The sequence below is a fragment of the Erithacus rubecula genome (assembly GCF_903797595.1).
Source record: "Erithacus rubecula genome assembly, chromosome: 17".
In the NCBI taxonomy this organism is placed as follows: domain Eukaryota; kingdom Metazoa; phylum Chordata; class Aves; order Passeriformes; family Muscicapidae; genus Erithacus; species Erithacus rubecula.
Genome location: NC_136669.1, coordinates 9,383,641 through 9,411,528, shown reverse-complemented (window position 1 = coordinate 9,411,528; position 27,888 = coordinate 9,383,641). Strand labels below are relative to the sequence as shown.

The 27,888-nt window shown below is 37.4% G+C and overlaps 1 protein-coding gene across 4 annotated transcripts; it reads right to left on the bottom strand.

Moving 5' to 3' along the window:
• Nucleotides 1-642: 642 nt before the first annotated feature.
• On the bottom strand, nt 643-27,866 carry ZC3H7A (zinc finger CCCH-type containing 7A). Of its 4 annotated transcripts, none has more exons than XM_079320950.1 (23): nt 27,640-27,781; nt 21,493-21,596; nt 20,247-20,286; nt 19,288-19,485; nt 18,596-18,754; nt 16,299-16,379; nt 16,170-16,211; nt 15,346-15,373; nt 14,548-14,828; nt 12,638-12,845; nt 11,627-11,691; nt 10,773-10,965; nt 8,965-9,126; nt 8,163-8,359; nt 7,827-7,924; nt 6,659-6,840; nt 6,039-6,115; nt 5,354-5,487; nt 4,859-4,964; nt 4,277-4,385; nt 3,312-3,445; nt 2,821-2,984; nt 643-1,564 (listed from the first exon to the last, which is right to left on the bottom strand). In XM_079320950.1, exons 2-23 carry the CDS (start codon nt 21,558-21,560, stop codon nt 1,375-1,377), a joined length of 2,916 nt encoding a protein of 971 aa, XP_079177076.1. In that variant the 5' UTR covers nt 21,561-21,596; nt 27,640-27,781; the 3' UTR covers nt 643-1,374. The 4 variants fall into 4 exon arrangements, 3 of the variants coding, with proteins under 3 accessions (XP_079177076.1, XP_079177077.1, XP_079177075.1); XM_079320951.1 differs by lacking the exon at nt 27,640-27,781 and adding an exon at nt 26,661-27,153; XM_079320949.1 differs by lacking the exon at nt 21,493-21,596 and having other exon boundaries at nt 27,640-27,866.
• Between the last annotated feature and the right edge of the window lie 22 nt (nt 27,867-27,888).

Genomic DNA, 27,888 nt, shown 5'->3' with positions numbered 1-27,888 from the left:
ACACTTTTTACATACACTATGTATGCCCAGTGACTACATTCGAACTACTGAGGTCATTGTTAAAGCTCTTCTAATTATGTAAGGTCAGCCAGGAACAAAAAAAAGGACCCGGGGTGGGGGAGAAGAGGAGGGAGGGAAGAAGAAACCTAGTTTTAGTTATTTTGTATGAATGGCTAAAAGAAACTTAGTCGGAAATAAAACAAAGAAATAAGCAAACACAAAGAAAGCTGAAAGCAGGATCTGCGGAGAAGTCAAAACACAAGAGAAGCTCCAGTGACTGGAAAGCCCAAAGGCTCAGCAGTCGGGAGTCACCTCAGCCCGCACACTGCTCTCCATTTGCTATCGCTCTGCAGAAAGGCAATGGAAGCACCATCCACCTGCAGCTGAGGCAGTGTTCATGTCCATGTCCAAGGCTGCACCACACAGCTCCAAACTGCTTGTCTAGATCACAACTAACCGGCCCTTTCTGTTACTTCAGTGATGCCATGAGCTAATGACAATACAGAAAACTGCAAACGAGCCGCTAGCGACACAAATACCAACTCAGTAAATGTTTAGCTACAGGTACTCAAGCGTTTGCTAACTGGCAAATCATTGTTTTTACAAAATCTCAGTCCTGAGAGGCTACATGCAGAAAACAGCTTCGTGTAAAGTTCTCTTTATTACAGGCAACATTAGTCCATACAATAATACACAATACTGACATACAAGTGTAATCTTTCAAAATCATTATTTAAACAGCAAAGACCAAGAAACAGAATTTTAACTACTTCATTTTCAAAAATTAATACTTTTTTCCTCCCAAGATCCTTTTTCAGTAAATTATATTGAAACATACAAATAGAGAAAAAATACCCATTCAACATATATTGTAGTTAAATGGTTATTTTGTTTTAAATCTTTAATAAGAAAATCCTTTTTAGCAACCTACATATAGATAAGTAGCAAACTTTGTTTTAAACAAATCCTCTTCATTAAAAGATCTGAAGAATTTTCATCCATCATTTTCTTAGCCCACTAACACTCTCTTTTGCAATACCTTGATACCTTAAAGTTTTTCAACTGAAGGTTTGAAACTAGGGGGCTTCCTAGATATTATAACCACTTTTCCCCCCTTCTATTTCCTAACTTTCTGTCCAACAGGAGGTGAGTAAGCACATAATACTTCAGATTTTTTTAATCACCACTCTGTTTCATGAGAGCATAGACAGGTCTGCTCAATCCCCCTAAATCTACCATACTTTGCTGTTCAGGAGGAACAATGTATGCCAATAAAAGCAGAAAACCTGCAGCTTTTCTGTCACATGCTTTTGATTATTGTCAAATTTTCTGGTTTATGCTTCCAGCTGATAACATGGATGTGTCATCTCAGTATTAGTTTAAATCTTTAAACAAAAAACTATATTTTCCAAAGTCATTATCACTGGGAGCAATCAAGTGGTCTTTTCGTGCTTTGCTGAGCTTCATTCTTAAAACTTGTCTTCGTTCTTCCCACTCACGGAGTTCAGCATTTCCATGGGCAAATTTACAGTTGTTTCCTTCAGTGCAAGTACCAGCCATATATCTGTTAAGACAGATTTTGAACAGTGTTTTCACAGAATTACCATAATCACTACTGTGTTTATATTTTCTTCAAGTCATGTTTTTCAAATACACTACATAGTAAGGACAAAAAAATTTGGAAGAGTATAGACTTTTTTATAGATGACACTAACTCTGTTTAGCATTTGGTTGTGTTTTTCTTTCCCAGCAGTCAAATATTTACAGGAGACAAATGATGGCTCTTCCTATTCTTCACGTTCCTACTTAGACTGAGACACTTAATGCTTGAAAGCATCAAGTTCATCATGTTAATGAATACCTTATCATTTAACTCATTAAGTTAAGGAACAATTATTGTTTAAAAATCCCAATTAATTACCCTTGTTAACTAAATTTGAGGTTAGAATACTGAGAACACCTCAATATGTCAGTTTGTATTCCCTTTATGCTGCATATCCAAGGTCTGTTATGTTCAAAACAAACACATTTAGAATGGTACTTAAAAATTTAGTAAAGGGATATGTAAGTTTTCAAGCAAAGACTGCAAATGAAAACTAACTTGCTTTCTCTCCTATGCAGTTTTTCAAGATCTTCAAGAAACTCAAAATCTTCAACTGAAAACAGAGTAACAAAGGCATCTGCACCAGGTAAACTGAACCTTAAACTCCAGAATGCTTGATTCCGATGTTTTTAGCCTTCCAAAAAGATTCCAACAATGGAAGGAATTTTCAAGAGATTTGCAAAAAAAAAAAAAAAAAAAAAAATCTAATTAAGTTAGGTAAAATAGGCTGCAGTTAAGAATTAAAGGGAGCAGCAAAACATACAGCGAATGCTGGGGTAAACCAACAGATCTTGGAAGTTCTCTTCCACATGTTCATAAACAACTTCTGGTAACAAATACTCAATTTTAACAAATTTGGGTTGATGCTAACAACATTTCTACTTGCCTTAAAAAGCTCCAGTATCACTGCCCAGCTAGATACTGTTCTTGGGCTCTAATTAATACGCAGATGCCTAAGTACACTTGGAATAATACCAACAATATTCACACAGCTGCAATGAACTTGCTACCATTCATTAACATCACACAGGAATTCATTTGGTTCCAAAACTGGGCACCTTGTCACTCCCTATGTTCTAACATGTTAAAATACTGTTAATTTCTTGTCAAAGGACATATGAAATTGAGAAATACTAGAAACTTAGTCAGAACTAGTAACTGCCTTAACTATGAATTGTCATTTTTCACCATTTTTGCCATCTTACAAAAAGACATACCTATCACAAATGCTAAAATATCCAGTTGGGAAGCGATACTGCCAGCAGTTCTGATCATCCTCAGTGTGGAAAACCTTCTCCTTATGCTTTTCAGAAGAAATGTGACCCTGCCATTGCTTCTCACTATTACAGTTCTTCCCACACATCCAACAATGAAAATCCACCTGTTTTACAAAGAATTTGAAAACATAACAATGCAAATTCAATGCTGTAAAGGACAGAACTTCTAATACATTTTGTTTTCTTTATGGTGGTCTGCAGGATATTGTTTATCTAAACAGACAGTTATTTAAACCATCACCTAAAGTTTATGATCTTCATTAGCTTTAGAAGAACTGATGTACAGTGTCAGTTACATTTACTGTAGCAATCTATGGTCTAAGGAAGCACCAAGAAAATAAGAAAAATAACCTAAATTACTGGCTGGGGAAAAAAAAAGCCCAACAAACCCCCAGATGCTTGGATTTAGGATTATACTTATAATTACTTACTGTAACTTCAGCATAGTCAGTTGGCATGTGAATTTGCTTCCCATTTTCTTTGTTTGCCTGAGCAGCTGTATCATCTCCTTTTTCTGGTTTCTGACTTTTTAGCCATATGTCATACAACTGCTCCAAGTCTTGAACTAATGAGAGCAGAAGCTAAAATAAGTAATTAGCAATTAAGGCAAGAGTTTGAAAACACGAGATAAATGACTGAGTTTGTGAGCATAATTCATTTCCCACCTATTCTATGAAGAAAAAGGGAAGGAAACAAATGTAGACAGTTACACAGTTCAAAGATTAAGAGCCAAGGGGAAGAAGCATCTCTAGCTACTCACCAAGAGCCCTCTGTGCCTCTTGAGGAGACAGCCAGAGGTGACAGGTTTCTGAATGGGCACCCAAAGTACAGATAGCAACTGTGCAGCTGCATATCAGTACTTGAATTTCAAAGAACTAATCTCATATGTGATACAGCTTTTGGTTAATTTAGTTTCCTTTCTTGCAGGCCATGATCTGATCATTTATATCAGTTATTACTTTTGATTTTTGATGCTTTCTTCCCAATAACACTGATGGAACAGTAAAGTCAGCAACAGAAAGTGAATGGTGATTCCCAGTAAATAGACTGGGGGGGGGGATGGTTTGCAAATAGTTTCCTCCATGTGTGTGACATGGCAGTACAAACACCAACTAATGTTGCTGCAAGGATCAGTATTTCTAAGACATCTAAAAAAACAATACAAACTACTCTATTGTTAGGAAACATATCAAGCAACAAATACACAATATATCTATTTTTATTTAATACTATTTTTGAAGGCCTGGTCTGGGTGTATTTAAATTCAAAGACAGGGCACCTGCAAGGTTTACTACAAAAGAAAATGAAAGAAATTAGATTAAAAAGTAATTGAAGTACAAGAATGAAAAGCAGAACAGTTAGATTTACAACATGTTAGATTTACTCTTCTACTTACTGCTGTTCTCCTTCATATAGGTCCACATCTCTCTCTCCTCAGGACTGTGAGCAAATGAGCAGTTTCCATCATACTGACATTTCTTGCCTGAAGCAATATGATTGCACAACTGGAACATGAATTTAAAAGAAAATCCTTAAGAATATAAAGCAGAATGGATGCTAGTACAATTCTTAAAATTTTCTTCACTCTTGGATAGTGTTTCCCCTCCCAGTCAAATATTTATAAAATGTGAAAAATAAAAATGCTTATTTTTACAAAAAACTTCATTTATTATAGTTTGAAAAAGAGAACTGCTGGAAGCCAGTACTGTGAGTGCTTCTTGCCTCCTACCACAGTACCAGATCCCAGATATGTATAAATTATTTCAGAAATACTGACTTCCACTGACAAGTAAGTACTTCAGCAGTAACCTGAGATCAGTGCTTTTCCAGGTTGAACATTGTGTAAACAATATAAACATTTTCCTACCAACACCCATGGGAATTTCTGCAGAACTGACAAAACTAGCCCAATTACTGGTATTTTCCAATGACTATTCTCTATTTCCTTAACAAAAACATGGATTTTAGGTTAACATACATCAAACTGCAGAGGCACTTGTTTCTTTGCAGGCAGAGGACGAATGGTCATCCACTTCTTACGCTCGTTAGACATCACCAGCACCACACGGCGATCTTTGCTCCACCTGGAAACCACAGGCATCCAGTGAAAGAAAATACTATTTAAAAAAAAAAAATCACAATTTCTGCACAGGAGCAGAACCAGGAAAGCTCAAAGAGTGTATTTTGAAAACGTTCACTATATATTTAAGATTTATTGAAGTTCTATTGAAACTTGACCGAAACTCTTAATATTAAAAAAACCCTCCAGAACACAAACACTTCGTTAGCCATCAAAGTGTTTCTCAGTACCAATTATTAGCAAACTACAACAAGGTAACTCTGTCTTACTTCAGTATGTTTGGTTTTTTTGTAATTCCTTGTATCACTCTTTTCTAAGAAGCAACAGTTTCCCAAAAGAGGTTTTTAAATGGCTGACAAAATAGTAGAATTTTCACTGCTTGATCTTACTTACGGGTGTCTTGCCTTTGCACTACAATATTTTTTGTTTCTGTCTGGCTCACTAACTTGACCATTTCTCCAGCACTGCCCACAAACAAACTTCATCTTCAAATTAAGTGATCCATATTTCATTTGGTTCCCAAGAATCTTAAGCAAAAACAAAACAACAACAATAAAAGATATTTTTATCTGCAAAGAAATCCATACCTAATTATTACTTACCTCCTTATGGCAGAGATTTCAACATATGTTGGGAAGCAGATATTACACTGCATGCCTTGTAATAGTCAGCTTGTAATTTCAAACTGAACATTTCTTAACAAAAGCATTTTTTTATTGAACTTACTTCTGATTTAGGTATATGTACCCTTAAGTTGTGATAATATGTACAAACTAAGCACATAAAAGCACTACATAATGAAAAGATAATTAATTGCCCTAGAGCAGCTGATTTTGAACTTATATTTACACTTTATATTCCACCTGGGACAGAACAAGCAAAGCAAAAAAAAGAGCTGCATAGCAGCAGAGCAGGCATTTTAGTCTAAGTGAGCAAGCTGAAGAAAGTCTACACTGAAAGATTATTAGGAAATCATTAAAAAAGTAATTTCTAAAATAAGCTACATTATATACACATATTAAAAAAGTATTATCACTACAGTCACTACAGAATTAGTTGAATGGAAAAATGAAAATACCTGTGATCCATGTGCAGTAGCTTCCATGTTCTGCCAGTACTTCTTTGATTCTTGAACTATAGTATCATGTGAAATACCTGTAAAGGAAGGGAAACAGTCTTTGAGTACTTATGACTATTGCAGCCTTACAGACAGCTCAAAATGGAATACTACTGAAGCCCCAAAGCTTATATGCATTTTTCTTTTTGTATATTGTGTAAGTATTCACACACAGGTGATATACACGATATACATTTACATCATGGATATGATGTTATGTCCATACACACATGTAAATACACAAACACTTAAGAACATCATGAGGGCATCCACAACAGAGATATCGTCTGTACCATCCCAATGGAAAGCATACAAGGTCATTAAATTACAGATTGCTCACATAACTTAAGGTGCATCTTTCAGTATTTGAACATAATGTACTAGAGCTCTAATGCCAATGTAATTATAAAATCTACACTGTATGTACCACAGAAAACCTCTCCAAAATGCAAGCTGAGAGGCACCAGGTTGCTTTTGCTTGCTTCCCACACTGATTCCAAGCTGCTAATTTCAGAGGGAGTCAAGAAAAGGAAGGAGTGGCAATAAAATGAAGAGCAAAGTGAGTATTTTACTAAACATACCTGATTCCTTTTGCATAATCCAGACTTTAAGCTCTACCAGACTGTGAGCATAAAAGCATTTATCCTCTCGTAAGCAGCCATAATGCACCTCATGCCTGCACAGGTCAAGCTGACACCGAACTTGGAAAGGGCGGATTTTGGAATATTTCACCATAGTCTCTCGCAAAATGTGGACAAGGCACCTGTTTTGAAAACAGTCACTTTTAGATGTTCTTTAAAATAACCATCCTTCACCACAACAGCTTGTTCAAATATCCTTTAAACACTTTTTACTCAAAATCAGAATGTCAGGAAAGTCCCCAGGAGGAGGTCACATCTAAGCATCGTTTCCAGGCTGAGTAAACTCACTAAACAGCACTAAACAGTACTCTTGGGAATCCAGAGTCCCTCTTCTGCAAAGCATTACTGAATTCAATCCAGCTGGATCACTGGTTTCCAAGAAGGAAAGCAGATCATGTCCACTTTCAAGTATATATCCTGATCTAATTACTAACCCATGTACTTTTTTCCTTTATAGAGCACCATTTAAGGAAGAGGTGATGCAGAAAAGCCTAGCCCTTGGGGCAGCAGTGCTTCCTCAATACAGTGAACTGGAATACAAACAAAGCAATTGCAGTGCTCCCAGTTATTTTTACATCATACAAAGACAGAAGTCTCTTAATTCTACAAAACTTACTTTATACTATTACAACAATAAAAACTTTTTTAACTTTCCAAGAATAACTGAAGACACTCTTAACACACTTCTTTTATCAACCGAGTTAATAAGGACTATGGTCTATTTTACACACTGTAATTAAGGTAAACTCCAGCAAAATAAGCAAAATATATCAAAGAAAGAGTTCCTGTTTTAATTTAACCTTACACATCTATTTACAGCAATACAGTTTACAGGTAGGTAAACTATTAAGAACCCGACTCCAAATCCCATAAGATTCAAAAATTAGGGTTGACACCCCTAATTTTGAATGATTGATAAAGAAATACCTCACTTTAATTTAGTTACATTTGTCAAACCTTGCTCTTTAAGTCTGTCCTGCCTACACTGCCAAAGCCTAATAGTCAGCAGGGAAGAGAAGTTGACAAACAGGTAAGAAATGAAAAGTTGGTAGTAAAAACTGCCTTTGCTTTTAAATTACAATTTCTAGAGATGGTATTTCAAACATACTTGTTATCTTCAAAGTCATGCATAGCAGGGTGAGAACAAGAAGATGAGTTATCCTTGTTCCTTTTGCTTATTATTCTGGGCTTGTGATCAAAACATTTCTGGAATATAAAAACAAGTAATTTTACAGTATATATTTTAGACAATTAAAAATATACCATACCTTAAAGATTTTAACAGATACTTCCTTTAGTCTCTAATCTAAAGGCAGCCAGATAATTACTGAAAATCTGTTTCAAAAGTTACAAAACAGTCATGTAAGAACCAAAGCATTTCTTTCCACGCAGATTTAATTATCTACTACCATTTTTTATTGTGTTACAAGAAATAAATCAGCACCTCACAAAGAAACATAAATAATCCGTGGTATTCTTGAAGAAGCTGGGACACGGTCAAGTTGATCTTCCCAGGTCCTCCAAAAAGAGCTTCTCGGCTGAAGGCTCCCTTGCGCTCCAGCGTCCACACATCGATCTCCTCTTGGCAATAGGCAAAGGTGCAATGGCCTGGGTACCTGCACTCCTCCTCAGCAGCCACATCTCAAAGGACAGCACCCAACAGGACATTGCTTTTACACAACTCGTTTTGGAAATTCATCTTAAAATTTACACTATAGCTATTGCAAGTACTTTTAATAAAGAAATTAAAGAGATCTGCTGTAAATTTGTCACTTATACCTAACAGAAGCAAAATCTTATGCTAAATGACTTGGTGAAAATGTGAAACTCCTTAAAACAGCTAATGCACACTTCCATCAACTGATCTAGGGCAAGAATGCTGAGAACCCAGAATATTCTCTGCTCAAATAAAGATGCTCATTAATCCACAAGTCAGGTTGGTTACATCATAAGTAGAGGTTCATATTACAAAAGTCTAACAAAAATGCTTCTTTGTTGTTGTTTTTAACAGTAATCATCCAAATATTAAATTATTCCTGATGGAGAACTGTACAGAAGCACACTGCCTGTCCTCTAAATAATCATATTAGTGGTCACAATATGGCTCTCCTTACAGCTTTGAAATTAAAAATAAACAACCCAGAACTTCCTTCTCCACCTCCCATAAGAATAAAAAAAAAATTCATTCTATTCTTCACTATTGCTTTGAGTGTAGGCATTACCATTTTACTCTCTTTAGCACCTACCTTTACATATATGATATGGTCCCACATACTGTGTCTTTGTTGGTCTTGGACGTATTTTTTTCCATGATTTATCTTCAGAGTTTTTTATTCTGCCAATTAGAATATCCTTCTTACATTTATGTTCTAAATTGGGATGGTATGCGTAATCCAGTAATTTAGGACCTGAAACAATCATAGAAAATTGCTTGTATTTGCATAAATTGCATCAAACATGAACATGTCCATACACACACTGGCACAGAAGCCCAAAAGCAGAAGTACACAAGCTGTATAGAATTCCTACTTGCACCAGTAGCTCTGAAGAACCAAAAGTCATTAACGACATGTTAAGCAAAATTAAAAAAAAAAACAAAACAGAAAACAACAAATACTTATAAAAGGCAGTCTAAGCAAGAAAAAACTCACAAGATATTTTATATTTGGGGAGGGATGCTGTGTTACAACCTTTAGGTTGCTTTGGGTCAGCAAATTGCTTCATTTTTTCAAATTCCAAATCCATTCTAGTTTAATATTTCTTAGCTATAGTAAGTCAATGCAGGTGAATTCCAGTGATCAGTAAACAGCTCTCTTAATCTTCAACATTGATTTTATTAGGAGAGATACTATGTTCAGAGACAAAACAACACTCAGTAAGAAGTTCACATGTGCCAGAAAGATAAATGCCAATCCCAGAACTTTGTGATTTTGAAAACAAAAATACACCTAGCTTCAAACTCTGTCTTTAGGATGGTACTAAATGAAAACTTCAGGAAGAGCACCTGAAGATGAGCAATGTCCAGTGAATTTTCCTATTCACAAGACTGAAAAACAAGAGTGTGACCAAGTTTTCTCTGGACAAGATGGTGATGGAACAGTGTAATTTCAAAAGGCAGTAAAAGCAGGAGACACTTAAAGGGTTTGATAGAGGAGAGAAACAGAGGAAGTAGATGCATTGACACAAAAAGTGAAGCTAGGAACATGCTAAGTCCTCTCACCAATATGTTATAGCTCCAGCTTTAGCAAAACATGTTCTATGGTTTTTCAAACTTCCCTTTGTGGATTTTTCTAGTAAAAATAATTTTAAACTATCATAGAAGTTCTAAAGATACAATAATCATCCCCTAAAGGTCTCAATATGATTCTTTATTAGTATATCAATACCAATGATACCTGTAACTTCAAACACAATGCTTATTTTTAAGATTAGTTTTAATAGAAGCTGCTGCCTTTAGAATATGGCTCTGTTAAACAGCAACAGCCCAGGCCTAAAAGATTAGTTATATTAATGACCAATACTGGTTAAGCTCCTTTAAGTCAATACAGTGGAGTTAATTATTACTAAGGTTTGGAAGCCTTGTGATTATGATTTAGAATTAGCTTGAAAGAACAATATAACAGATGGGATGTGAAGGTTACCAGGTACTTTGAACTGCAGTTCAATTCCCCATGGCCAATCAGAGAGAGTATTGCAAGTTTTATTTAGTCTTGAGTAAAGGTGTCATTCTTCACAGTACCCTGGGGTTTGGGAGGAAAGTGGATACAGAATGTGAATGACCTGACACACAGGGAAAGCGTGTGGTGATTTGTGCTGGGTTTAGAAACCAAGAATCTATTAGGACAAGAAATAAAGACAAGAGGAAAGAAGATAAAATAGTGGTTGAAATATTTCACCAATCATAAGATCATGCTACATCTGCAAAGAACAAGTCAGGATTATCATGGTTTAGAAGCCAATGGTGTTAAATTATGAACATGAAGATTTTAAATGTATGTTTTTTAATTTAAAAAGAAACAACAAACCAACCTCATCAAGTCCAATAGCTCCTTACCTTTTTTGACAAAACATAACTGGCAGGCCTGTCTTAGCTCATGTGTGCCTTCCAGTGGGTTTCTTCCCGCCAGTGCAGGAGATACAGGTATATTAGCAGCTGTACTGCTGAACACATTGGAAAAGTCATTTCTAGCTTGGCCTGCAATTCCCATGTAATTTTCGGACCCAAACAAACTACTAGGACCATTTATCTGTTGAAAGAAAGTGTATTTTACTTGATACATAGAACTTATTTATCTACAATTAAAATTTAACGTACTGAATTTTTTCTTCAAAACCATGGACACGGAGATTTTACAGAGGCCACATACACAGCCCAAACTAAGTCTAAAAACAAGAGTCAACCAGGTACACAGCAGCCTCTGTCAGGCTCCCTCCTGGCTCCTGAGGATGCAATCTCTTCATGCCATCTCTCCCCATGCAATCAATGCCAGCAGTGTGGCTGAAAATGCACAGTATGACTGCAATACAGAGAGCAGACAGATCCCCAGGCACACAGAGGCATCTGCTCTGTTCCTGTACTAGGACAGCTCTTCAGGATGCTTAGTGCTTGATACTCAGATCATAAGGGATTTAGATTGGTTATTTTACAATTCAACAGTGTTTTACAGCAAGTTTCTCAAAATGAAATAATGGTTGTGACATTAAGTCAAAATTTGCATACATAAAATAACCTCCATAAATTTTTTCTTTTGTTACTGTCCCTGTAAGTCCCACAGCTAGAATCCACTTTTAATGTCAGAAGTGCTATTTTTTAAAAAATGGAAACTTCAGCTGTAAAATATGAGATCTGTGTAAAGCCTCCAAAGCTAACATTTGAACTGATGTGAACAAACCATGAAAAATACATACAAACAATGGGGAATTATTGCTGTTAAGTGCTGGTGTTCCATCTCTAGAAGCTGAACTTGAGATATCTAAAGGAATAAAAAGGTATTTTAATTAAATGAGTTCTCCAGAATATCCCATGCAAAACATAATTTATCAGAGAAATACTGAGAAGTATCAGAGGTTTCAATTCTTTGACTAACACTGAAGTTTTTTTGTTGCTTTTTTTAAAATTACCTAAAAGCCCCTTGTAAACATCTGGGCTAAAAGTTATTAGACAACCATCTTCAAAATATACACTTGGTTACCACCAGCAGTACTGACAGATACTGAAGGCAGATTCACAGGCAGTAACAACATATTTGTGCAGTACATAAAGAGCAGGAAGATAAACAATATCTGACTATGAAAAAATGAGGAGATGAAAGAGGGGTAAGAGGGTTCTTCAATTTTTTATTTTATTTTGTAATTCTGGCTTTGTTCTGAAGACAGCATAGTACTGTAACACTGGTAATTAAAGATAAAACTCAATTTTATCTTTTGTAGTTAATTTTTATATCTTGTTATTTCACATACCTGATTTCACTACATAATTATAGTTTGTGCAGTTTGAATCCAAGCATGTAATACTGGTACCTTTACAGAGTATATAGTTACATTACCCTTTTAGAATTCTTGTTTATTGTCAAATCATGACAAATGGTTCAAACTGTAAGAGCAAGTTTGTTTGAAAAAAGTTTGAGGGAATAGTGCTTCTTCTTTAAACTTACTCACCTGACACAAATAAATTTGCATAATAGATACAGAAAATTACACAGAGGGAGCTTGGAGCATGCTTATGCAGATCCCAAGGAAAGAAAAGTTTTATTTATGAATTCTTGTATACAACACTCAAAACCTATTAGCAAAGCTCAAATGTCATGTGTTAAATATAACTAATAGTTGTGAAAACTAATTTGCTAAAAAGGAAAGCCACTTGACTCAGGCACAACTCTCATCAGCATAAAAGGTTAAATATTAAGACTCATTTCTTACCTCTTTTTGGGTCACTGATTGAAAAGGTGCTTAATGGTGAACAAAAGTTTTCCAGTGAAGAAGCCAAAGGCTGTGAAAAGATTTCTGAAAGAGAAGCTGAAGGAACAAATCCTGCAGTAACTGGCAGTGTCCCCAACAAAGAGGCAGAGAAAGGAACACTAGGAGCTACACTCCCTGCAGGAATAGGTCCTCTGGCTCCTGTAGTTTGCTGGAAAAAAAAAAAAAAATTTAAAATGTTTAGACCAAGCATGAAAGGCCTCAAGAACATAATCTGCCACATTATTTCTTTTAGTCATGTTTCTGCAAAGTTTTTATAAACCCATTGAAAAACATGCATGACAGATACACCACAGTCCTGCACAGAGCTGCAGTAAGCAAACCCTAAACAATGCCCCATGTGCAAGGCATTATTCACTGACCAAACACTTTAAAGGTTCAGTTACCAGACATTTACTAAGTTAGTATGAGATTTGGATTTTTTTATCCATCGGATCATAGCCGAATTTTCAAATTATGTTAAAAACACAGATACCAGGGAAGAGTAGAAAGAGTCAGATATCAACAGTATTTCTCAATAAAGAGAATGTAATTCAGAATGCAGTACAGCAAAGACATATGAGTTGGCTTTGAGGTAAATCCTGAGATCCAATCAAATGATAACACATTCTGCAAAGGCCAGGTCACATTCCTTCCTCTCATGAAACGTCACATATCCTTCTGTACACTTTTGTTAAGGGCACACCAAGTGGGAGAGCTTCCCCTGCCTTCCTCCTGCCACCCCAATGAGTTCCCTCCTTGTTTGGATGTTGAGTGAGCAGGTCTGCCCAATGGGAAACTCCATGTCCCCCCAGGTACCAGCCTGCAATTCATTCAGAGGAGCTGTACAGCTCACTCAATTCTGCACTCCACCAGACTGCAGTCTCTTGCAAGACTGCACTTACTCCTGGCTTTCACTATGGCAAACATCCTAGGAGCTCTGAAAAATCATTACTTTCTCTATTTCTGACATATTTTCTAAAATATGAAGTGCATAAAATAGAAAATTAGAAACCCAAGCATTTTTGATTTAAAGATTTGCAACTGTAAATCAGAGTTGAATGAGGAATTAAAATCATAACTAACTGAAGAACTGAATATGCCACAGCCTCATTTAATACTGCAATACTAATACAATACAAAATAAATACCCCAAATGATTGGCAGGGGCAGGGCCAGGGCAGGGACTCAGTAACCTTTGAGACATGTCTGCTCATCTACCAGAGCTCTCATTTTAACCAACAACTGCAGAACTCTGGAGGCTTCACAGTCTGCTCTAGGTCTGACATAATGGTGTAAGTAGGAACAACACTTCATAGAAGTAAATTTCTCTAATCTCTCTTTTAAAAATACAAAAAGGCAGACTCACAATGGTCTATTTCTGTTCAGCCAGTTGGTGGATCTGGACAAAATTCTGACTGCAGAGATACCAGTGAGCATCCTAGAAGGCCACAGCTCAAGTACCTACTACTCTGCTGCAAAGCTTTTTGGTTATGTTTAACTATAGTTTCTACAGCTAGATGGTGAACATTCCAACACACTCTTTATGTTCTATGAGGGTTTATTTGCACAAAAAAACCAAAAAAAACCACATTAGCCCAGACTTCAAACATCCAATTCACTTTTCACAGTACTTCCTGTAAGTAGCATTGATAGTAGCATAACAGTATTTCTTTCTGAAGTTGTAGTAGTCATGCTATCTTTACAGCCACATTTACAAGAATCTGAACCTAAAAAGACTCACACTCAACCTAACTATGCCCAAAGTAACTAGCAGAACTAACACAAACTTCACCATTAGCCCACCTGAAAAATATATGAGATCCCATTCATAAAGAATCTTTCAAGAACGAAAACAGACAAAAAAGTCTTACCATTACACTTTCATCTGCATCAGGCACAGAATCAAGTAACTCATCAAGCTCCTCTCCAATAATTATATCTCCATCTCCACAATCTAAACATGCTTCTGGCATAGAGAAAGAAACATTCCCTCCATTTGCCAGCACTGTAGAAGGCAAAGGAACCTTTTCCATCTGAAGAGGCATAACAGTAGGTAAAGGTGGTACAGGTACTGGTGACACTTGAGACACTTCAGAAACAAAGTTTGATGAAGAAGCAGCAGAAATCATCTCTTGTTTCTGGTCAGATAAATCTGAAATAAGTAAGATGGAAATGATTGGAACCTTTGTTCAAAGATCTGTGAAGAACTTGCATAACTTTTACCCTGGCAACAAGGAGGGTGAGGGAGCGAAGAAATGTGAAGAATGTTTAAGCAAAAACAAATTAAATGTTTTCAGCTTCCATCAGATTCCAAATGATGTGTCTCTTCATCTCAATGTTTATTTATTACTCAAGCTAAAAGAGACCGAAAAAGTTACAGACATGACACTTTACTAAATCTTTGGCATATTCTCCCCTCATTATTTTTCAAGCTAAAGAGGACAGTATGGAGACAATCCCTACAGAGAATTACAATCACATCAAGCTGAGGAGACCAAAGTGAAATCTGCTCAGCAACTTAAACATGCAGTTTTAGAGATAAACAGATCAGACTTTTACTCCAGTACTTCTAAATGACCAGATGAATTTTCTTCTGAATTTTTCAAATACAATGAGCTATGTATGGCATCTCTAGCTCCCTAACAATAGTAATGTAACACAAGACTCACCTAACTCAATATCTTCTACAGAAGAATTCTGTAAATGAGAAAAAAATACCTCTCAGCCACAAGAGCCATTAAAAATTTTCCAATACATATTTACAGACAAAGAATGTAAGCCCTCTCAAATTCAGGTTTTATAAAATCTCAGATTTACAAAGTCTAATGTAATGTAAAGGTCAAATATTTTTTTAGATAAAGCATCCATTTGCAGACTGAAATCCACTCATGGTATCACTAAAAATTTGCAACCAACCAAAGTGAGAGCAACACTTCAGGGAACAAAAGGGTTTAAATGATATCTTAAATGAGCTGGTCTTACACATTGCTTTACACTAAATAGTCTATATTCCTGTGAAAGAAGCCTGTAAGATAAACTCCTCTTCACTACTGCTATTCAGATAGATTACAAAGAGCAAGATAAATATAAGTACAGCTGCTAATGAAGATTTAATTTGGACAAATGCATCTAAGTAAAAGGGATTTTATCCCAGCACCTTTCATTTTGATAATTGTCAATTAAATAAAATAAAAAATAAACCCTCTTAACCTCGCTCTTGCCTCAGGACATGAAAAATAAATATATGCATTACACTGGACTTAATCTTTTAGCTAACATTTATTGAACAAAGATAACTTGAATAATAATCTCATGTCCTAATCTGCCATATGTACACAGCAAAACTGAACATAACAGAATGCTAAAGTCCCAAATTACAGCCTCTAATATAAAATGTCAATTGCATCACTGTCCCTTTATAATTACAAAATTATGAAACAATTATTTCCTGCAGTTTACAGTCAGCTTGCACTTGGAACAGGTAAAACCTTACCTGAGTTGATGCATCACTAGAAACTGAATTTGAGGAAGGTGGCTACAAAGAAAAGATACTTTCATTAAATACAAATTTGATATCAGAAGAGGAAAAGCTTAACATAAAACGATAAAATAAAAATCTTACCTTTGCTCTAACATATGCTTTCCTTATTTTTAACCCTAGTTTTTGAGCTAGCTCTTGGGTTAGCTTAATCACACTTTCATCCTAAAAGACATAAATAAAATTTCATCATTTACATGTACTGTCATCAAGCAAAGACATCTGTTTATATCTCAGTCTTCACTCTGCCAGATCCCTATATACAGCATGTCTCAAAATGCAGCTTTATTCTTTCAAAAACACTGAACTGAAACCTGTATCTGAAAATACAGCTACCCTCAAGCAAAAAATATGTTGACAGAAAACGGACAATATCCCACTCCTCCTCCTTTTATATGGATTTAAAATAATATAAAGGCTTTCCAAAACCAGAGAAATTCAGAGAAGTGGTTTTGTTGGGTTTTTTTTTGTGAGTGGGTTTTGTGTGTGAGCATTTCTTGCTTGAAGAGGGCATTTGTTCTCTGTGCGGATGGGGGTTTATTTTGCTGTTTTGCTTCTACACAGACTGTGGGCCATATTCCTGATATGAGCTGATGAATATTTAATGAGCACTCTGTATTTTGGGTGGCATTGCATCCGTCTTGGGTTGCAGTGCAGGATGTAACCAGAGGTATGTATTCTATCACCATCTGTTGAAAACAGGTGGGGCAGTGATCTTGATCTTTTCCACAACCCATCCTTCCTCCAGGGAGATATCTCCTGTTAATGGGCCATTGAGCCCCACTGTTGACTGATAAAATTACATCATCCCACTGGGAATGCTCCACCCAAAGGGAGGAGCCAAGCCTTTTCTACATGCATAAAATCTGACATTTGGAACATCAGAGCAGCCTTTTCCCACTAGATTCCCAGAGGATGACCAGGCCTATCTTCATCATCACTGGACCTTCAGAGGAAATTGCACCTTCTTCAGGAGCACTGCTTAATTGAAACACATCCTCCACTGCAGGAGGATGCAGCCACCATTTAATGGGACTGCTGCCAACACCCTGACTGATGGGGTGTCAGGCTGTATTCTGACTCTGTCAGTGTTTTGGGATTTTTTTCTATTACGGTATTTTCATTTTAACTTTCCTAGTAAAAGAACTGTTATTCCTACTCCCATATCTTTGCCTGAGAGCTCCTTAATTTCAAAATTACAATAATTTGGAGGAAGGGGGTTTGCATTTTCCATTTCAAGAGAGGCTCCTGCCTTCCTTAACAAACACCTATCTTTCAAACCATGACAACATCATCATGCAACTAGAATTAAAAATGTCATTGTATTTCCCTCTGTCCTACAGTTATAACTACCCATTTAGATAATTTTAAGACTTAGTATTCAGATCACATCCTACAGCTAAAAAAAGCTATTTATAAAGCTTACATAAAGGCATATTAACCTTAAGCAAAAACATTCAGATCTGGAGGTGCAAAGTGAGGATCCAAAGTCCAAAGTTACACATTCAGATGAACTGTTTATGACTTTGGAAACACAACTGAAACCTTCTCTCTATCAAGAGACAAACCTAAATCCAACACTTTGTCTAGTGCCTCACTGTAGTTTTGATGCAGCAGGGTGAATATGCAGCAAGTCAGTATTTTATCCTGTGATCAGTCTATTTTGAGCAAAGCATGTAAAGATTCCATCAGCATGTAACCTCAAATCAGGAATGCATTTCTGAAGTGAAATCTCTTAATCATCCTCACTCACAGCACTTTAGTTTGCATTACAAATGGTCCCAGGGAACCCAATTGGGTTTGGATGTAACTAAAGCCCTGCAAGGATGCACTTGATGCACTCCAGCTCTTAAAAAACTCAAAGAAATAAAAAACCACAACCCAACCACACAAACAATCATGGAAAGCAGATCCTCAGGACCAGCATTTCAGTCTACAGATCACCTCCTACACCACACAGTGCCTGCTAACACAGACTAAGCCCAAGGTTCAGGGTGCACAGCAAGTGATTTACAGCGAGGACAAAGCACAGGTAGCAATGGCTAAAATGCAATTATCAAATTAATAAATGTACATTATAACTATGGTGGTGTTCTCTTCATGTCATAGAGAATTTTAAACAACTAATTCAGTGGTTTTAGTGCTTATTGCAAATTTTCATGGCACTTGACCCCTGCTGCATTTCTTAACACATCAAACTGAGCTTGAGGACTGTAATCTCTGCATTCAGTCTGCAAGTCCACAAGGAAAAATAATGCTTAGAAGTAAAAAAAATATTTTATTTCATTAAAAAATCCCAAACCAGAAGAAACAATCTTGGTCTTGAAGTAAGTGTTTGTCTCAAAACTTTAAAAATAACCACCAATATAAAATTTACCCACCTGTGGCACAGCAAGAGAACATTTTGCTACAGCATCATAAGCCTTCTTATAGCTTCCCAGCTCATTCAAAGCTTTTGCTTTGCGATAGAGAGCTCGGAAATTGTTTTCATTCAATCTTAATGCTATCTCACAATCCTCTAGAACTTTTTCATGCAATCCCTAGGAGGGGGAAAAAAGAAAAAGAGCCCCAAATCAGAACTATTATCATGGAAATAGTGAATTTGAACTGTATTGGACAAAGGTATTGAAGCACTATCAAACATTCACCAAGACCACAGCATTGTGCATTTGTAAGTTTTGCTAAGTCACCAAATTAGGCAACTAAAACCAAGCAGGGCCATCATTATATAAAATCCAGTAACAGTCACAAAGAACAGGTAGCTCTTTCACAAGAGCCATCTTGTTCCACAGAAAAAGCAGTCAACTCAGTGTAGTCAGCAATGTAAATGGATAAAAACACTGTTCCATCAAATGCCAAGCCTAGTATGATTCTCTTATGTTAATTCTAGTATTAGCAACTAAAATACCTCAATTATACATGTAAAAAGCTTTTAAAGAATGTGCCAAAGTGATGATTTGAAACACATCAGTCCTCAAACTGCCATCAAGAGCTATTCACTCACTAGACTTTGTGTCTTCATCCCCTGTTCACATCCTGTTCTGGAGAAATCCTGGTTTAAACAGAAGCTTACCATATTTGAAAAACACGCTATCCTGTTCACATGCAGCTTCTCTAGAACATCATCAGACACATGGATTTCTTCTGAATTAGCATAATCAGCAATGTTTATAGCTTCAGTATAATGACTCAGTGATCCTCTCCAATCCCCTTCTCGATACACATCATTTCCTTCATGAAAAAGATTTCTAACAAGATCTCGTATAAATAACTGCAACAAAGAAAAGAAAAACTCATCAAACAGTTGCTTGTTTATCCTCCATACTTCCAAGGAAAATTTTAAATAGAAAATTTATACTTGTAACTCCATGGAATCAGAGTGAAATGCAAGACTTTTGTCTACATTAGTGTTTTTCTTCTGACATTTTTTCAAGATGATCTCAAAGATGTATATGTATGCTCCATATATTCTTTCAGCAAGCAGCAGCCATAGCAACTGACAAAGCAGGAAGAACACAAAAGCTGCTTTGCAAAAAGGTTTTTTCATCAAAATGTGAATGACAGCATTTTTATCTAATATGTTCTCAAATCCAATGAAACCACCTACCACTGGAAAAGGAACTAAAAAGACAAGTCTGAAAATACAAGCCAAAATTATGCAAAATCATAACCATACAGAAACAAAATATGTTCTGAAGGTTTCTGTGACTGAAGTCCTTTTATCTTACTTTTGCTGTGCTACTCTGAGCTTCACTCAGAATAACACATTGTTTTATTCAATTAATGCCCCAAATTTATCCACAATATCAGTAGAAAAAGACTTCATTTCAACTTCTGTATGAGAAAATTCAGGATACCCAAATATCTGAATACCTGTATCACAATGTTAGTAGTAGTACAGTTCCAATATTGAGACTTTTTAAATTACCATTCATATTATACAATCACCTAAATGATGACTAAAATCAAGATTAACTATAATAATATAGGTCCATTTATAAACCCTTCAGGAAAATACAGTAATTTCATTACCTCATATTGTTCTTGTGTCCCTGGATAGGGCAAAGTGGATCTAGAAAAAAAAAAACCACAAGCTTTACTTATTTTATATGCTACTTGAAAGACAATCACACTGAGGAATGCTGGTTCTTAGTAAAGGCAGCCTTGCTTCTGCAACAGGCACATCTCTGATTTTGCCCATAGCCTGCACTTAACAGGGAAAAGTGTTGTAGATGAGTTTTGATTAAAAACTGAACCTTCTTATTACTAACAGCTAACTTTCTTTTGAAGCTACATGGTCAATCTGAACTCTGTTGTTCAAAATGTATTAAGGTTTTCAATGCTTTGACAGTTTTAGACATCACTGTTCTTTGTTTAAAAGCTATTTCCTTCCTCTCTTACCATGTGCAGAACCCTGTTACAGATGAGGAGAACTGCAGTCTTCTAGTAAGTACTATAAAATGACACATTTTCTGTCAAAAGCCCACATAATTTTTATTAAGTAATACCAATGGCACAACAGGAATTTTAAGAGTTCTTTTGTATGGCATGCAACAGATATCTTCTCAAGGACAGAAATCAGGTCTTTAATTCTACATTTAATTTAATTCTACATTTTCAGGAAGAAAAGTAGTAATCCTTTCCTATTGTATATAGGTTAACTGAGATTTTGGTTTTAAATGATCAGGATTTTGGGGGGGAAGGTTTTGTTTTTGGGTTTTTTGTTGGTTGGTTGATTCTTTGTTTTTGTTTTCTAAGAATGCCATATATGAGCAGTAAACTAGTATGAAATTTCAAAATTATTTTAAGATAGCCAGGATCTTCAAAAGAATTTGGCATTGATCCAAATGAAAATTAAATACTCAGTTGATTTCTCAATAGCTTAAATTTTAGCTCCAGAGAGTTAAAACATTTAGGTAGAGGTGAGCAAACCCATCCCTCTCAGTAGCAACCTAGTTTTATGTGTAGCTATTCTTAAGGTGGATTATCAGGCTAGCAACGTTTTCTACTCACAAAAAAAAAAAAAAAAAAAAAAAGAAGATTAAATGATAATTTTTCTCAAAGGCAGGAAAGGAACAACCTTTTACCTTCAATTTGTTCTGTTTAGGAACAAAGAGAAGTGCTGTCTTTCCCTTACAGCTGCTCCTTGTTTAACATGTTAATGCTAGCAAATATTCTAAGGAAAAACACAAAAGGTCTTTCCCAGAGCCATCCATCTCACTGAAATAATGATACACGTGTGAATGAACATACAAGAATAAAAACCACAAAATCATACTCTATAAACTGGAGTCCTTTCTTAATGTCCTGTTGTCTAGTGCTTCTCTCTTCCGACACATTGGACATGTTATCCTGAACATCCACTTTTCGGATATGTCACTCCTCAAAAAGGAAGAGAGATAAATGGCTGTTATAATACATTTCAGTGTGCATTTGGCCCAGAAGGATCCACTTTCACATCAACACATTGTACAAAGATGATTGTGCACCAAGCTTCAGAGAGCACTGCAGAAACTCCTGACACAGCTGAAGCACCCACAGTGACAGAGGGAGCAGCCCCAGGTCACAACCAACACCCCCTGTCAGTGCCCAGCTACACAGTATTTCTGCAGAAAACCTTTCTTCCAATCTCTCATTTATTTTTGGTTTTCCTCACTTCCTCCAGAGGATGCAGACTCCTGTCAGTGTCACTGCACCAAGCTACAAGCCCAGCTTTTCAGGGATTACTGCTAAACTGAGCTCAAATTCCACACAGTCCCCTTTTAAGAGCTTTACACTTTTATTTGCTTGTTGAAGTGGAAATAAACTCAAGATCCTGGTATGTTTATTAATAAAAACCAAACTGATGAGAAAGCTACCATGAAGTCTAGTTCTAGGGCATCTCATCATTCCCCAAGCACTATGGTGAAATTAGAAACAAACACTACTGCTTTATTAATATCTGAAATTAGAAACAAACACTACTGCTTTATTAATACTTGGACATGTTACCAGTAGCAAAGACTACCTACTCCACTTGTAAAACTGAATTACTTCAAAGTAATTCCACATCATCAGCTTGACATTTCAATTAATCTCAATTGGTGATTTTTTTTTTAAATTTTATTTATTTTAGTTTGTAAGTTAAACAAGCTAAAATGATCTCTATAACCTTCAATATAAGGCCTTTTGAAGTATGCTGTCCCAACATGCACATGGTTATTCCCAATAGTGATGTAAGATTACAATTTATTTTTCGAAAAAAAGGACCAGTAGGACAAAGTTTTATTCTGAAAATACTCAAGCTCAGAAAAAGGCTTTTAGCTGTAGGAAATGTGTATGTTTGGTGGAGAAAATTACTATTTGTAGGAATTTGCAGTTTAAAGTAATTGACCTACATGCAGTACATTTCTGTTAACTTGAAATTAAGTTTTAAAAAGCCAGTATTTTGTGCCAGGCTGCCATTTCATATCAATGGCAGAAGAATGAAAACAAAGTAAAATGAAAAACAAACTAAGCCCCAGCAAACTCCACAAAATCCCAGCTAAGGACAGAAACAGACTGCAGAAGATACCTTACTTTCTCTGAATTATTTGGAATAGGAAAACTGAAGAATTTTCAGCTCTAATAATGTTTACAAACCTTTTCAAAGTCCCTTAAATGAATGTATGAAGTTTAGACTACTTCAGGTCACTACCAATTAGTCCTATTGTAATACATTCCTAAAATAAGCATAAAAATGAAAAATTTTCTTAAGGTCACTGAAATTATTGGAAGCAATCCAAGGTCCCCATTTTTCCTCACTTTTCACTGTGACCTCAGTAAGAGCAAGCTTTATAAAAAAATATTAAAATAAAATCCAGCCTTTAGATAAGTATGCTTGGGTATATAAATAGGCCTCAGTAATCTATTCTCCAGAGAGGAACTAACTGTTTCTCATGTCATTTTATGCATCACCTTTCCTTCCATAAGTTAATAATACATACTGTGCTTTTGCTTAGGTTTTAATAAATAGGTTTTAATAAATAACAGCATATCCACAAAGAAATCAAAATATAAATGCCTAAAGGATATTTTCTTTGGCATCTGAATAGTTTTTATTTATTCACTCATGGATTAGGTTTTAGAATTCAAATGAAGTCTTGTAAGAATAAGAAATTCTCACACTAACCAAAGAAAGCAGGAATATTAGTGCATGTTTTCCCTCAGAAGTAGGCTTTGAAAACCACATTTTAGTCTGTGAATTAACAGCTGACAATCTAATACCTTGCCACACAACAGTCTTGCATAGGCCACAATCTGGGCAGATATTAAAATCAGTTTTACTAATTTTAAGAAATCCCAGTATTCCACCCCAACTTGCACAAGAGAGGTCCAACACAGTAACACCTGAATTTATTTATTACCTCTAACATAAAATATTAGAATGATACTTTGAACCTGAGGATGTGCAGATCCAATTTCTCCACAACAATAAAGTTAATGGAAATGTTACAAACTGGCATATCATATATAAGAATAGCTAGTAAATGATGAACATATGTGAGTGCTGAAATTTATTACTCAAAGCAGTCTTCTATTTTTTTCCTACTGATTTGCATCCACAAGATATTCAGGCAAAAATTATCTTTTCTTAGAATACTCTGACAATCAAATTGCCCCAATATTTGATGATTTTGCAGAGGATTTAAAATTGTTTCAGGCAGCACCTTTAACAGTATCTCTTCACCCAAATTTTCTGTTTATTCTTTGAAGCAACCAGAAACACGTTAAGTAAGACTCAGTTATACACAAGGCAAATAACAATTATGTCTTGCCTTTTCATGTCATCCATCCACTTATCAAGATGAAACACCCTCCTGTGTAGCAACAGCCCTTCTCCATTTTCAGGGAGAGGATTTAAAGAAAAATAAACCTATGTATATACATATTTGTAAACAATCTAAATGTTGCTTTGTTGCTTGAAAAATTACAAGAAAAGCAAACCCCATACTGTTGTTTCACTCTTCATGCAATTCACTGAGAGAAACAACCCAAAATAATGAAAAAATAGTATAGGAACTGGAAAAAAAAAGCAGACTAATGTATCACTAATTAACATCACAGGCAGAATTGTTGTATTAAATGCAGTATTTCTACAACTGCTGCTATGAGACCAACACTAACTCAATTTACTAAATGTAGTAAAGAAAAAAAAAGCTGCCTCAACAATTTTAACAACAGCTTATAGTGTTTTATCTTCATTACAAGCTTTAACTCATCCTATTTCTCAGAAGCAGAAACCAAGTGACAGAAAGGACTCTGCCAGGAGCCAGTGACACCTTTTCTGCCAGAGGCTGGTCCACCCATACAAACAGCAGATGTGAACAGCAGGGTTGTGCTGGGCAGGCAGGCAGCAGCACCTCCACTTTCTCTTATACAAACCCACTTATGCCTCTTACTGGATATTTGCTTTCCTTCCAGCACATGGCAAGACAGGTATTTTTTTTTCTTTTCTATATTTTAGCACTTCTAAGGCATTCAAGATGCATTTTAAAGAACATTCCCATTATCTAGCATATGCCATGTGCCATATTCAGGCACAAGGGCTTTGAGTAAATTACTAGACTGTCTTTGCAAAGCAGATCTCTGGAACACAAGTGCAAAAATTCATACATAATGTAGAAATTCAGTTTTCTGTAGAAAGAATATAGGCCTTGGCTACTGTAAAAAGGAAGGTCTCACTGAGTAAAACTATAGAGAGCTGAGCCTTTCCATTTCTAAATTGCAGGGCCAGAGAGCAGCTATCTACAGTTTGCCATGCACACAAGTTCCCCCAGTTGAAAATTCAGTCCCACAGCACAGGGAACTGGGAAGGAGTGATCCCTTCTCCTCTTGCACAGTTTTGCACATTGCTTCTTTAGAGATGAATGGAGAATGCTGTGAAAATGCATCACATCATCTGGGGACCAGAACTACTCCCCCTGGGAATTAATGACCTTCAGCTGACCAAATAATTATGTTATTGTTATAGGTATTTATGGCTCTGGCTATTATAAATACTTGAAGTCTCTGCACCCTCAGGTCTAAATGCTGAAAACAACTGAAGTCAGTGATCCTTACTGCCCTTCTCTCTCCACAGAACTAAACTTACAAAGCAAGGATAGTGTATATATGTGTTCTTTTAAATTACAGGAGCATGTCCTCCTGCCATGCATCATTATTAACACATTTATTGCATCACAGGAATCTCAAATTAGGCCTCTGTACAGTACAAAGCACATCGAAAATTTTATCATTACTGCAGTTGAGAGAACTCTACCAGCCTCAGTGGTTCAGATGAATTACTGAGTAAAATCACACCAAGTGAAGAGCCCCTTCTAGCATCAGCCTTCTCCTCCTCAATTCTGGCAGAAATTAACCCATCATCTACTCCACCATATGTCAAAACTTTGGTCAGAATCTGTGAAACCAGAAGCCTGTGTATAAAACACCACCACACACAGTTCACCAATGTTTCCATACAGGAAAACTGTACTCCAGAGGAAAGAAGTTACACCCTAGAATAAAGGGAATACTGCAAACAGAAGAGCAAGACTGAAACAGAACAGCAGGAGTGAAGATATGACTAAGAGGCTGGATATATAAATCCCTCTCTATTTAAATATAAATACTAGAAGCAAAGCCTATCTCTGTTGCTACCTCTTGCATCACTACCACCAGCATCAAGCACAATACATTCATGCATTTGGATCCAAAAGCTACACACGTGTAATTCCCACCCCAGGGGCACAGGAAAGCAGAACTCTGCCTCCACAGAGCCAAATGAGAAGTGGCACACATGCAGATCCCCAAATCCACTGAGATGCCACTGACACAAACATCTCCACTACCCCCAGCTGCATCCCAGCCAAGGATCCAAGCAGACATCATCACAGAACAAACCCTGTCCAAAACAGACTTGTCAAAGCTGTTTTATTGCCCAACCAACCGTCAGATTAAAAGTGTAATTACAGATAATAAACTCTCAAGCGTGCCTTACAGAGACTGTAAGCTGCTCATCAGACTTGGACTGGCATCAAAATAAGGAAGGGAAAATAGAAATCTTAATACAAAATCTGTACAAAACAAATGTGTTCCTCAGACAGCAAAAGCACAAAAGATTTTATGTTCATGTACACGCATCATTGAGCTGTTATATGAGACATTTCAAAAATGCAAGATGCTGGGAGAGAAACAGGAAACACATTACACAACACACATTTCACTAGTTCGGAGTTAACTCCTCTGCTTAATCTAGTACTTCTGGCCAAATCACGGAATACTCTTATGTCAGCTCAAAAAACCACCTAACAAAGACATAATGCAGTACCACTCTTTATTTCTAAAAAGTGAACTTGACTGTAGTCAAAACGAAATATCCAAATAGAAGTAAACAAAACACAGAACAGTAATTTAAGACCTATTCATTTCCCACTCTTTACTTACCTTCGGTATTTAGTTGCATCTCCTCCCACTTCTTCCCTATCCACAAAATAATAAGACAGTTTTCACGATTTTTTCTATTTTCACGGCTCTGCTACATTTTTTTTAAATCCATGTAAGAAACAGAACAAAGACGCTTTGTGAAGTCATTTCATTTTCCCAGGAAATTAAGAATTGGGACTGGAAGACTTCAGTTTATGTTTCAATTAGATATTTCAGTAAAGAACAGATCCAAAAACCTAACTGAAGGAGGAGCATCTTACCAATAAACCTAGACTTATCAACAGGATTTAAACCAAGATAAACTTTGATACTTGATTTTTGGTGACTACAATCGACAATATTTGAGTTGCCGGTTTTGGTTCTGGGGTCGGTCTGGGGTTTCCTTCCCACTTCCTGTAGACAGTTCTGACTTTGCCATACAAAACACTTCCAGCGCTGCCTGCCGGAGCTGCCGGGGCGCACGGAGGAACGGCAAAAGTCACCGCGCACCTGTTAGCGCGGAAAGCCCCGAAACTCGTCCCGAGGGGATGCGGGCAGAGCACGGGCCCCGGCCCAGCCACTGTCAGCGCTCCCGGGGTTTGTTCCAGTCACGGCGCAACAGGAGAGCTGCCGGCCCGGCGGCGGGGCTGCCCCAGCGCGCCGCGCCCGCCCGCCCGCCGCCTTTGTTCGCGCCAAGCGGCTCCGGCCGCCGGGAGAGCCCTCCGGGGGCCGGCCCGGCCGCGGCTCCGGGGCACCGACAGCGGCCACGGCCGGGAGGACACACGGCCGCCCGCGGGAGGGGCGCGGCGACCCCGCGGCTCCACCTCGGCGGGGAGCGGCGGCCCCGCGGCACGGGAAGGGACGGGTGGGACCGGCTCCCCGCGCCCGGAGCGGGGCGGAACGGCAACGGGGCCTGCCGCGCCCGGGCACTCCTTGCGCGGGCGGAGGGTGCCGCGGGGACACCGGCATGCGGTGTGTCCCTCCCTCCCCCCGCCCGTACCTGCTGTGAGGCCGCGGGAGCGCAGCGGGAGGCGGGGCCGGCGGGACGGGCGCGACAGCGGCGACGGCAATAACGACACCGAGAGCGGCGGCAGCGCCTCCTCCGCGCCGCCTGCGCAGCGCCGCCGCCCCCGCGCGCCCCCTGCTGCCGGGAGGCCGCGGGCACAGCCCGGGGGCGGCCTGAGCCGAGCGCGAGCAGCGCGGGCTTCCCATTGGCTCGCCACGATTGTTTGGGAACCGGTGCTTCTGA